The 12580-nt window shown below is 52.7% G+C and overlaps 1 protein-coding gene across 1 annotated transcript; it reads right to left on the bottom strand.

Moving 5' to 3' along the window:
• Positions 1–536: 536 nt before the first annotated feature.
• TMIGD2 (transmembrane and immunoglobulin domain containing 2) lies at positions 537–11300 on the bottom strand. Its single transcript, XM_064380736.1, has 5 exons — positions 11249–11300; positions 6934–7293; positions 2713–2754; positions 2507–2620; positions 537–1134 (listed from the first exon to the last, which is right to left on the bottom strand). Exons 1-5 carry the CDS (start codon positions 11298–11300, stop codon positions 875–877), a joined length of 828 nt encoding a protein of 275 aa, XP_064236806.1. The 3' UTR covers positions 537–874.
• Positions 11301–12580: the final 1280 nt, after the last annotated feature.

The raw sequence follows: 12580 nt of genomic DNA, 5'->3' as shown, positions 1-12580 counted from the left end.
GGATTACAGGCATGAGTCACCGTGCCCGGAACCTTAAATCTTTTTTGACGTGTATATGTGTGTGACAGGGTTTCACTCTATCACCTAGGCTGGAGTGTAGTGATGTAATTATAGCTCACTGCAACCTCAAACTCCTGGGCTCAAGCTATCCTCCCACCTGAGCCCCCCAAGTAGCTGAGACCACAGGTATCAGCGGCACCATCACGCCCAGCTAAATTTTGTATTCTTAGTAGAGACGGGGTTTCACCGTGTTGCCCAGGCTGGCCTTGAACTCCTGACCTAGGTAATCTGCCCCCCTTGGCCTCCCAAAGTGCTGGGATTACAGGCGTGAGCCACCGCGCCTGGCCTTATTTTTAAATTTTCTGTAAAGATGGAGTCTTCTTGCTCTGTTGCCCAGGCTGGTCTTGAACTCCTGGCCTCAAGTGATCCTCCCACCTCAGCCTCCCAAAGTGCTGGGATTATAGGCATGCGCCACCGCACCTAATTCCCTCAGATCTCTTTAGCATTCCCAAATCGCCACAAACACCAGCTTTGCTTTTTCTTCACAAGCCTTTATTAAGTTGTCTTGGGGGAAAAGTGGGGGGGAAAGCCATCATCACAGAAATGAGAACGGGGTCTCAGGATGGGGCTGCCAGACTCCCAGTCCTCCCTCTTCTTCTTTTTATTAAAAAAAATTTTTTTTTGAGATGAAGTCTCACTCGGTAGCCCAGGCTGAATTGCAGTGGTGCAGTCTCAGCTCACTGCACCTCCAGGTTCAAGCCAGGCTAGTCTTGAACCCCTGACCTCAAGTGATCCACCAGCCTCGGCTTCCCAAGTGTTGGGATTACAGGCGCGAGCCACCGCGCCCAGCCTCAAGGCCCTCTTTTGTGTGTACCTATGGGTGGGGTCTCGTTGGGGTCCCCTGGGATCTCACTCCTCTCGCACTAGGAGAGGCCCTGACCTTAGAGATGGGGTGGCCGGGCCTGGGGCTGGGGCAAGGTCTGGGCGCCAGGCAGGGCTGGCAGGTGACCGGCTTCGGGAATGAGGTTGAATAAATGCTCTGGCCTCTCTGGTCCTTCCTGTCTCCAGATGAGTCCTCATTCTTCTTTGGGGTCCCCCGGGGCCGGTATAGGACGTTACTGTAGAATGCATTTCCTAGGATGGATGACAGAGACCAAGAGGGGACAGTCGCTTAAGAGAGCCTGGCCTTCTCCAGCTGACCTCTGGGGGCTTTGTCTCTCTCTCTCTCTCTTCTTTAAAAACATTTTTAAACTTTTTTTTTTTTCCTGAGATGGAATCTCCCTCTGTAGCCCAGGCTGGAGTGCAATGGTGTGATCTCAGCTCACTGCAACCTCCACCTCCTGGGTGGAAGTGTTTCTCCTGCCTCAGCCTCCTGAGTAGCTGGGATTACAGGCACCCGCCACCATGCCCCACAATTTTATTTTTTATTTTTTGTATCTTTAGTAGAGACGGGGTTTCACCATGTTGGTCATGGTGTAACTGGGATTACAGGCCCGAGCCACCGCGCCTGGGCTTGTTTTTAAATTTTCTGTAGAGATGGAGTCTTCTGGCTCCATCTTGAACTCCTGACCTCATGATTCACCTGCCTCGGCCTCCTAAAGTGTTGGGATTACAGGCGTGAGCCACCTCACCCAGTTTTTTTTTTTTTTTTTTTTTTTTTGAGATCGGGTCTCTCTCTGTCACCCAGGCTGGAGTGCACTCTCTGTCCCCCGGTTTGGAGTACAGTGGGGAAACCGTAGCTCATTGCAGCCTCCACCTTCTGGGTTCAAGCAATCCTCCCACCTCAGCCTCCCGAGTAGCTGGGACCACAGGCGTGTGCCACCCAGCCTGGCTAATTTTGTTGCTGTTGAGATGGAGTCTTGCTGTGTCACCCAAGCTGGAGTGCAGTGAGGCAGTCTCGGCTCACTGCAACCTCCGCCTCCCCAGTTCCAGTGATTCTCCTGCCTCAGCCTCCCAAGCAGCTGAGACTACAGGCACAGGCCACCACGCCTGGCTAATTTTTGTATTTTTAGTAGAGACTGGGTTTTACCATGTTACCCAGGCTCATCTCAAACTCGTGACCTCAAATAATCCTCCTGCCTCAGACTCCCAAAGAGCCAGGATTACAGGCGTGAGCCACCGTGTACAGCCTAACAGCCTGATTTTTAATTTTTCATAGAGATGGGATCTTGCTAGGTTGCCCAAGCTAAGAGCTTTGTCTCTGGGCTGGGCGCGGTGGCTCACACCTGTAATCCAAGCACTTTGGAGGCCAAGGCGGGCGGATCACCTGAGGTCAGGAGTTCAAGACCAGCCTGATCAACGTGGTGAAAACCCGTCTTTAAAAAAAAAAAAAAAAAAAAAGAGCTTTGTCTCTATTTCTGAAAAATACGGGTATGGGATATGGGAGCTAGACTTCCCCGCCTTCATTCCTCCTCCCTCCTTCCCCCAAACCAAGGCGGGAGCAGGGATGCAGTGGGTCTTTGTCAAGCAGGGGCTGTTCCCGCCTCCTCCGCCCACCCCATCTTACCTGGGCTGTTGCCTGAGTCCCTTTGCTGGCAGCGGCGGCGTCCCCAGAACCAGGCGCCTAGCACCATTGCGGCCACACCCACGCTCCCCACCCCCAGCGGCACGAAGAGGAGTCCTAGGTGGGGGGAGAAGGGATGGTCTAAGTGGAAGGGTGGGGACGGTGATAGGGGAGGAAGAGCTGGGAGAGGAACACTGGGCAGGGCTCACCTCGGAAGCCTGGGGTCAGGTTTCTGTTCTGTGGGGGGTCATCTGCAGAGAGGAAATCTATGTCATGGGAGGGCACCAGGCTCCTGCGCCCTCCAAGGACAGAGCTCGCAAAGGGGGACTGAAGTGTTCCTCCTCCTGCCAGGCTTTGTGGTTTTGGGCGGGTGTTCACTCTGAACCTCAGTTTCCTCTTCTGAAAAATGAGGCTCGGCAGAGCACAGTGACTCACGCCTATAATCCGAACACTTTGGGAGGCCAAGGCAGGAGGATCACTTGAGGTCAGGAGTTTGAGACCAGCCTGGGCAACATGGTGAAACCCTGTCTGTACTAAAAAGATAAAAATTAGCTGGGCGTGGTGGTGTGCACCTGTAGTCCCAGCTACTCGGGAGGCTGAGGCAAGAGAATCGCTGGAATCCAGGAGGAACAGACTGCAGTGAGCTGAGATTGTGCCACTGCACTCCAGCCTGGGTGACAGAGCAAGACACCGTCTCAAAACAGAGAAAGAAAAATGAGGCTCGTGATCCCTGTCTGGGTGGGTCATCGTGGAAAAACTGCCAGCTGGGACTTGTCATCGTGAGCTCCGCCTTCTTTGTTCTGGGCTCCCGTTTGTTTCTGCTTTTGTTTGAGAGTGGACCCTGAGCCATGCCCATTCTACAGATGGGGAAACCGAGGCTCAGAGAAACTGAGTCTCTTGCCGAGGGTCCCCTACCCAGGAGGCAGCCAAGCCCTTCCTTTCTTTCTTTTTTTTTTTTTTTGAGTCGGAGTTTCGCTCTTGTTGCCCAGGCTGGAGTGCAGTGGCTCAATCTGGGCTCACCGCAGCCTCCGCCTCCCTGGTTCAAGCGATTCTCCTGCCTCAGCCTCCCGAGTAGCTGGGATTGCAGGCGCACACCACCACGCCCGGCTATGAACAAAGCCCTTTCTTACCTCGGCTCAGAGGTCACATTTAGGTTAGCTGAGCACTTACTATGTCCAGGCCCTGTGCTAAGCACTGTGTTGTTGTTGTTGTTGTGTGTTTTTCTGGAGACAGGGTCTCTCTGTGTCTCCCAGGCTGGAGTGCAGTGGCACGATCATAACTCACTGCAGTCAGCAAATCCTGGCCTCAAGCGATCCTCCCACCTCAGCCTCTTGAGCAGCTGGGACTATGGGTGTATGCCACCATGCCTGGCTAATTTGAGAATTTTTTTGTAGAGATGGGGTCTTGCTGTGTTGGCCAAGCTGGCCTCAAACTCCTGACCTTAAGCAATCCTCCTGCCTCGGCCTCCCGAAGTGCTGGGATATCAGGTGTGAGCCACTGCACTTGGATTATAGCAAGCACTTTAGCTATCACCCCTCTAAAGTCACCCAACTTGATGAGGAAACACTATTCACTGTATTCTGACACCAGAGGGAACTGGCACAGAGAGGTCAAGTCACTTGCTCAAGGTCACACAGCAAGTAAATGAAACACAGGCTTGAATCCAGGTTTGTATAATCTACAGCCAAAGGCCGTGAATGCCCCAATTCAGATAAGGTCCAGCACCCCAACCCCTTCCTCTTGCAGCCTCTGAGGTTGGCAGGCAATCCCTGGGGACTGCCAAGCTGCTGTTCAGGGTTGGAGTGGGTGGGGAAGCCAGCTGTGTGGGGCTGGCCCAGCGCCCACTCCCGGCTCTCTCTCGAAGCTGCCAACACACAGCCTGGCCCCTCCACCACCCGCCTCCTCTAATTGCTAATTGGCCCCTTTGACATTGGAGGGGTGGGAGGAGGTGGGTAAGGCAGCCATAACACACCCCTCCCTTGAGGCAGAGCACGTGTCCCTGCCAGCAGGCTGGTCCTACCAGCTGGAGAGGAACGGGCATCTCTAGGGGATGGGAGCTGGAAGCTCCCTTCTGCCAGAGGGGGCTGGGCAGATGCCCGGGGCCCACAAGCACCCTGCACAGAGCAGGAGGCAAAGCCTGGATCCCCTTGGGTTTCCTGATTCTGCCCAGGGTGAGTCTATAAGGGGGTGACATGGCAAAGCGGGGTGCATAGTCTGCACCCCTGCCTAGTGGATAGCGCTGGGCATGTCTTGACCCTCTCTGGCCACACCTGTCTCATCTGCAAAATGAGGCAGCTGCCTTTGCTGATATGGAAAGCTATCTGGAGAGTTTCTTCCAACTTTGAGAGTCCATAACTTCTTTTTGAAATGGAGTCTTGCTCTGTGGCCCAGGCTGGAGTGCAGTGCTGTGATCTCCGCTCACTGCAGCCTCCGCCTCCTGGGTTCAAGCGATTCTCCTGCCTCAGCTTCCCGAGTAACTGGGATTACAGGCATGCACCACCACGCCCAGCTAATTTTTGTGTTTTTAGTAGAGAAGGGGGTTTCATCATGTTGTTGAAGCTGGTCTCGAACCCCTGACCTCAGGTGATCCACCCACCTTGGCCTTCCAAAGTGCTGGGATTACAGGCATGAGCTTCCACACCCGGCCGATAGCTTTATTTTATTTAGAGACAGGATCTCGCTCTGTTGTTCAGACTGGAGTGCCATGCTGTGCTCATAGCTCACTGCAGCCTCCAACTCCTGGGCTCAAGTGATCCTCTCATCTTAGCCTCCCAAAGTGCTGGGATTACAAGCATCAGCCACCGTGCCTGGCTGATGACTTTCAATTCTGGATTCTAGAATTCTAGGATTCTGTTTGTTTGTTTGTGTATTGGAGACAGAGTCTCACTCTGCTGCCAGGCTGGAGTGCAGTGGCATGATCTTGGCTGACTGCCACCTCCGCCTCCCAGGTTCAGGTGATTCTCCTGCCTTAGCCTCCCAAGAGGCGTGCAGCACCACACCCGGCTAATTTTTGTATTTGTAGTAGAGATGGAGTTTCACCACGTGGACCAGGATTCTCTGTCTCCTGACCTCGTGATCTGCCTGACTTGGCCTCCCAAAGCGCTGGGATTACAGGTGTGTGCCACCGTGCCCAGCCAGGATTCTGTTTTTACACAGTCTAAATTTTTACAAAATTCTGACTGGGCACAGTGGCGTACGCCTGTAATCGCAGCACTTTGGGAGGCCAAATCAGGCAGATCACCTGAGGTCTGGAGTTCAAGGCCAGCCTGGCCAACATGGTAAAACCCCATCTCAACTAGAAGTACAGAAAAATTAGCCGGGCATGGTGGCCGCAACTGTAATCCCAGCTACTCGAGAGGCTGAGGTAGGAGAATTGCTTGAACGCAGGAGGCGGAGGTTGCAGTGAGCCCAGATCATGCCATTGCACTCCAGCCTGGATGACAGCAGCGAAACTCCGTTTAAAAAAAAAAAAGTTCAATATTAAGAATTTAGTTTTTTTGTTTCTAGGACCTTGAGATTCAAAAGTCTTTAGCTTCTAGGATCTGGCCGGGTGCAGTGGCTCATAACTGTAATCCCAGCACTTTGGGAGGCTGAGGCAGGTGGATCACCTGAGGTCAGAAGTTCAAGACCAGCCTAACCAACATGGCGAAACCCCGTCTCTACTAAAATACAAAAAATTAGCTGGGTGTAGTGGCGGACGCCTGTAATCCAGCTACTCAGGAAGCTGAGGCAGGAGAATTGCTTGAGCCTGGGAGGGAGAGGTTGCAGTGAGCCGAGATTGTGCCACTGCACTCCAGCCTTGGCAACAGAGCGAGACTCCATCTCAAAAACAAAACAAAGTTAGCCAGGCAAGGTGGTGAGCACCTGTAATCCCAGCTACTCAGGAGGCTGAGGCAAGATAATCTCTTGAACCTGGGAGGTAGAGGTTGCTGTGAGCCAAGATAGTGCCACTGCGCTCCAAGGCCTGGATGACAGAGCAAGACTGTCTCAAAAAAAACAAGTTTGATACAAAGAATTTAGAGTTTTTTGACACTAAGAGTTTGAGATTCAAAAGTCTAGATCTTAAGATTCTAGAATCTGGCCAGGCGCGGTGGCTCATGCCTGTAATCCCAGCACTTTGGGAGGCCTTGGTGGGCGGATCACAAGGTCAGGAGATCGAGACCGTCTTGGCTAACACAGTGAAACCTCTTCTGTACTAAAAATATACAAATATTAGCCGGGCATGGTGGTGCGTGCCTGTAATCTGAGCTACTTGGGAGGCTGAGGCAGGGGAATCACTTGAACCCAGGAGGCAGAAGTTGCAGTGAGCATAGATTGTGCCACGGCACTCCAGCCTAGGCAACAGAGTGAGACTCCGTCTCAAAAACAAACAAAAAAAAGATTCTTGGCTACTCCCCACTGCCCCACCCTCTCTCCGCTGCTTCCGGTACCTGGGTCCACCGAGAGCCATGTTCCATTGCCCTCAGCCTTCTCCAGGTCAGGAATCTCTATGATCGCCTTGCACACGTAGGTTCCGCTGTGGCTGAGGCTCACAGGGTCCAGCCGCAGGGTGAGGTGGCTGGGTGCCTGCCAGGAGAGCCGTCCCTGGGGCCCACAGAGCCCCTGGCTGAGGCGGTCATTGGTGATGTACGGCTGGCACGTGACATTCCCATCCTTGGTCCACACGACACGGAGCCGTTCCCAGGCCGGCGCCTGGTCCACGTGGCAGTCCAGGGTCGCCTGACTGCCCTGCCTCACCCGCAGCCACTGGGGCCCCTGCTGCACGCTCAGGCTTGAGGCTCCTTGCAAGGCTGAGGACAGAAGAGATGGAGTTGACCTTTCTCAGTGTGTGCGTGTGAGGCTATGTGATTCACTCCCCGAGGGAGCCCACAGTCTGGGTTTGAAACCCCACTTGTGGGCCAGGCGTGGTGGCTCACGCCTGTAATCCCAGTGTTTGGGAGGCTGAGGTAGGTGGATCACCTGAGGTCAGGAGTTTGAGACCAGCCTGGTCAACATGGTGAAACCCCATCTCTACTAAAAATACAAAAATTAGCCGGCCATGGTGGCACACGCCTGTAGTCGCAGCTACTCAGGAGGCTGACGCAGGAGAATCACTTGAACCCGGGAGGTGGAGGTTGCAGTGAGCCGAGATCACACCACTGCACTGCAGTCTGGGCTGGAGTCTCAAAAAAAAAAAAGTAGCTGCATGTGGTGGACTGAAGTCAGGCAGTCGCTTGAGCCCAGGAGTTTGAGGCTGCAGTGAGCTATGTTCTCACCACTGCACTCCAGCCTGGGTAACAGAGTAACACCCTGTCTCTAAAAATCAAACATAAAAAAACCCGAAGAACCTCACTGTCTCTATGACCTTTGGAAGGTCACATCTTGCAGAGGCTCAACAGCCCCATCTGTAAAATGGGTATAATCGCTCAGAGCTTGTGGAATTCTGAGATAGTCTCCAGTACTCAGCTACACAAAGATTGCCTAGCATACACCAGGCCCTCTGTTGGGTGTGGGGAACAGATGCAGGGGTGACCAAAACAGATGAAAATTCCTGCCCTTCAGAAGCTGACAGTCTGGGCCAAGAGAAGCACAGGAAGTCATTAAAAGAGAACTGTAATTGGAGAAGGAACAGGAGTGGTCAAGACAACAGTGAGGTCAAGGGACATCTCCTCATTGAGAGTAATCAGGGAAGACCTCCCTGCGGTGGTGACTTTTTTTTTTTTTTTTTTTTAGAGTTGGGGTCTGGCTCTGTAGTCTAGACTGGAGTGTAGTGGCACCATCATAGCTCATGGCAGCCTCGAACTCATGGGCTCAAGTAATCCTCCTGCCTCAGCCTCCTAAGTAACTGGGACTATGGGCATACACCACTATGCCTGGCTTTTTTTTTTTTTTTTGGTAGAGATTGGGGTCTTGCTTTGTTGCCCAGGCTGGTGTTGAACTCCTGGCCTCAAGCGATTCTCCCACCTACGCCTCCCAAAGTGCTGGGATTATATACGTGAGCCATGATCGGCGTTTTTGTTTTTTGTTTTGTTTTGTTTTGTTTTTTTTAGACCGTGCCACTGCACTCTAGCATGGGCAACAGAGCGAGACTCCATATATATATATATTTTTAAGTCTCCATTTCACTCTGTTGCCCAGTCTGGAGTACAGGGGCAGCATCATAGCTCACTGCAGCCTCAGCCTCCTGGGCTCATGGGCTGGGTGCAGTGGCTCACACTTGTAATCCCAGCACTTTAGGAGGGTAAGGCGGGTAAATCACTTGAGCTCAGGAGTTCAAGACCAGCCTGGCCATAATGTTGAAACCCTATCTCTACTAAAAAGACAAAAATTATCTGGGTGGCCAGGTGCAGTGGCTCATGCCTGTAATCCCAGCACTTTGGGAGGCCAAGGCAGGCAGATCACCTGAGGTTGGGAGTTCGAGACCAGCCTGACCAACATGAAGAAACCTCGTCACTATTAAATACATAAAATTAGCTGGGCATTGTGGCACATGCCTGTAATCTCAGCTATTTGGGAGGCTTAGGGAGGATAATCGTTTGGAACCGGGAGGCGGAGGTTTCAGTGAGCCAAGATCACGCCATTGCACTCCAACCTGGGCAAGAGGAATGCAACTCTGTCTCAAAAAAATATCTATCTATCTATCTATATCTATATCTATATATATCCTGGCATGGTGGCAGGCACCTGTAGTCCCAGCTACTCAGAAGGCTGAGGCAGGAGAATCGCTTGAACCCGGAAGGTGGACGTTGCAGTGGGCTGAGATCGCGCCACTGCACTCCAGCCTGGGTGACAGAGCACGATTCTGTCTCAAACAAAACCAAACAAAACACTTCTGGTCTCATATGATCCTCCCACCTCAGCCTCCCAAATTGCTGGGATTATAAGCATGTGCCACCGTGCCCAGCCTGAGCCGAGATCTTAATCGAAAGGGGTACCCACTGTTGAAGGAAGGTATTGGGGGGTAAGTGTTTTCCAGGCAGAGGGCACAGCCCATGCAAAGGTCCTGGGGCAGGACTGTGTCTGGCGTGTTTGAGGAACGGCCAGGAGGCCCGTGCAGCTGGAGCAGAGTGAGAAGGGGGAGAGAGGAAGGAGAGAAGGAAGACAGATTGGTCACCACCCTGTAGCCTTGGGGTGGTGTGGGGAGGTGGGGGAAGTTAAGCGGTTTATCTTTGAATCTAAGTGTGATGGGAAATCAGGAAGCAGGAAAGACATAGTCCAATTTAAGTTTTTGGGGTTTTTTTGAGACAAAGGTTTACTCCATCACCCAGGTGGGAGTGCAGTGGCGTAATCTCGGCTTACTGCAACCTCCGCCTCCCAGGTTCAAACGATTCTTGTGGCTCAGCCTCCTGAGTAGCTGGGATTACAGGAACCCGCCACCATGCCCAGCTAATTTTTGTATTTTCAGTAGAGACAGGGTTTCACCATAATGGCCAGGTTGGTCTGGAACTCCTGACCTCAAGCTATCCACCTGCCTCAGCCTCCAAGTTACGCTGTAATAAAAAGATCTTGGTCGGACATGGTGGCTCACTCCTATAATCTCAGCACTTTGGGAGGCCAAGGCGGGCAGATCATGAGGACAGAAGATCGAAACTATCCTGGCTAAAACGGTAAAACCCCATCTCTACTAAAAAAAAAAAAAAAAATACAAAAAATTAGCCAGACGTGGTGTCACATGCCTGTAGTCCCAGCTATTCGGGAGGCTGAGGCAGGAGAACTGCTTGACTCCAGGAGGCGGAGGTTGCAGTGAGCCGAGATCACACCACTGCACTCCAGCCTGGGCAACAGAGTGAGACTCCATCTCAAAAAAACAAAAATAAAGGAACAACGACAAAAATGTACAGCAGCCGGAACTGGAGGAGCGGGAGGAGGAATGGAGGTTTTCGCCTGAGGAAATGTATGAAGGGCAGTAGCCTTTGTCCTTTTTTTTTCAGAGGGAGTCTCACTGTGTCACCCAGGCTGGAGTGCAGTGGGTGATCTCGGCTCACTGCAACCTCTGCCTCCAAGTTCAAGCAGTTCTCCTGCCTCAGCCTCCTGCGTAGCTGGGATTACAGGTGCCCACCACCACTCCTGGCTAATTTTTGTATTTTTCGTGGAGACGGGGTTTCACCATGTTGGTCAGGATGGTCTTGAACTCCTGACCTTGTGATCTGCCTGCCTTGGCCTCCTAAAGTGCTGGGATTACAGGCATGAGCCACCGCGCCCAGCCAGACTTTGTCCTTAATTGTAAACACAGAGAGAGGTGCCGCTGGAGTGGAAAGTTGCTTTTGACGGGGGGGAGTCTGACGTGTCTGTTAGACCCCCGCAGAAGGTGAGGTTATGTCAAGTTCCTGGCATCTGCGATGCAATTGCAGACGAGGATGGAGACATGAGATCCGGGAAGGGTATCGGGCAGCTGGAACAGCAGCTGCAAAGGCGTGAAGGTTGGATCCAGGCTTCCCATTGTGGAAACAGAGGAAGAAAGTCCCCCAGGCTTGAGCGAAGGGAGGGAGCTAAAGCCTTGCAGAGGGTGGAGAGCAGAGAGGCCAGGCCAGGCTGGTATGCAGGGCAAGGTTCAGCCTGTCTCCTGGGGCCTCCTCAGAGGATGCTTCCTTAATCCTCCAGCCCCGGTAATGTTCTGAGTCTCATTACCGAGACTCCCTCAGAGGGAGATGGCCTTATCTGGCAGAGTGGAGAGACTGATGTTTAGGGGGGCTCTGAGCTGGGGGGAAGTCAGCTGGGGATGACAGCAAGAGGGGGTGTGGAGGGGAGGGAGGCCCAAGTACTCACCGCAGAGCTGCACCAGGAGGACAAGCATCGTGCCCGTGCCCGGGGACCCCATTCCTGTCCCATCAGGCCCCCTCTCCCCCTCCCAGTTCACAGACTTCCTGCCACAATCTCCGCCTCCTGCTGCAGAGGCAGATGTGACACCCAGGGCCAGGCAGACAGCAGACGTCCGGTGTTCCAGGCTGCTGAGGGCTCCACTTCCTGCAACGGTGTGCCTCAGTTTCCCCAATGCGCTTTCTATCTGAAAGACAGTGTATGGGCCGGACGACATGGCTCACGTCTGTAATCCCAGCACTTTGGGAAGCTGAGGCAGGTGGCTCATCCGAGGTCAAGACCAGCTTGGCCAACATGATGAAACCCTGTCTCTACTAAAAATACAAAAATTAGGTGGGCGTGGTGGTGGGTGCCTGTAGTCCCAGCTACTCAGGATTCTGAGGAAGGAGAATGGATTGAACCTGGGAGGCGGAGGTTGCAGAGAGTTGAAATTGTGCCACTGCACTCCAACTGTGTGTGTGTGCGTGTGTGTGAGAGAGAGAGAAAAGAAGAAAGAAAGAAAGAAAGAAGGAAGAAAGAAAGAAAGGCAGGCAGTGTACTTAGGTGAGTGGCGGGAATGCACCCCTGTGATCTTTCAGGAAGGCTCTACATAAAGACATCTGGGTACAGAAAGACACAATGAGAGAGCAGGTGACTTTGTGGGGGAGGGTCAGTCAGCATAAGCCTGAGCGGTGAGTTAAATGACAGGGTCCTTACCTCAATTGTTTTGTTCCCAAAATGTCTCTTTTTTTTGTTGGGCACTACAGCTCATACCTGTAATCCCAGGACTTTGGGAGGCTGAGGCGAGAGGATCACTTGAGATCAGGAGTTTGAGACCAGCCTGGGTAACATAGTGAGACCCCATCTCTATTTTAAAAAAAAAAAAATACAGGCTGAGCACAGTGGCTAATGCCTATAATCCCAGCACTTTGGGAGGCTGAGGAGGGTGGATCACCTGAGGTCAGGAGTTCGAGACCAGCCTGGGCAACATGGCGAAACCCCATCCCCACTAAAAATACAAAAATTAGCTGGGCCTAGTGGCGAGCACCTGTAATCCCAGCTAGTCAGGGGGGTTGAGACAGGAAAATTGCTTGAACTGGGGAGGCAGAGATTACAGTGAGCCAAGATCCTGCCACTGTACTCCAGCCTGGGCTACAGAGTGAGACCCTGTCTCAAACAAACAAACAAACAAACAAACAAAAAACAGCCCAGGGTGGTGATGCATGCCTGGGTCCCAGCTACTCGGGAGGCTGAGGCAGGAGGATCACTTAAGCCCAGGAGTTGGAGGCTGTAGTAAGCCAT

This window comes from Aotus nancymaae, unplaced genomic scaffold (genome assembly GCF_030222135.1).
Source record: "Aotus nancymaae isolate 86718 unplaced genomic scaffold, 86718_ANA_hifiasm-v0.15.2.pri h1tg000028l, whole genome shotgun sequence".
Lineage (NCBI taxonomy): Eukaryota > Metazoa > Chordata > Mammalia > Primates > Aotidae > Aotus > Aotus nancymaae.
Note: the sequence above shows the minus strand (reverse complement) of the source record. Positions and strands in the feature narration are given on the sequence as shown.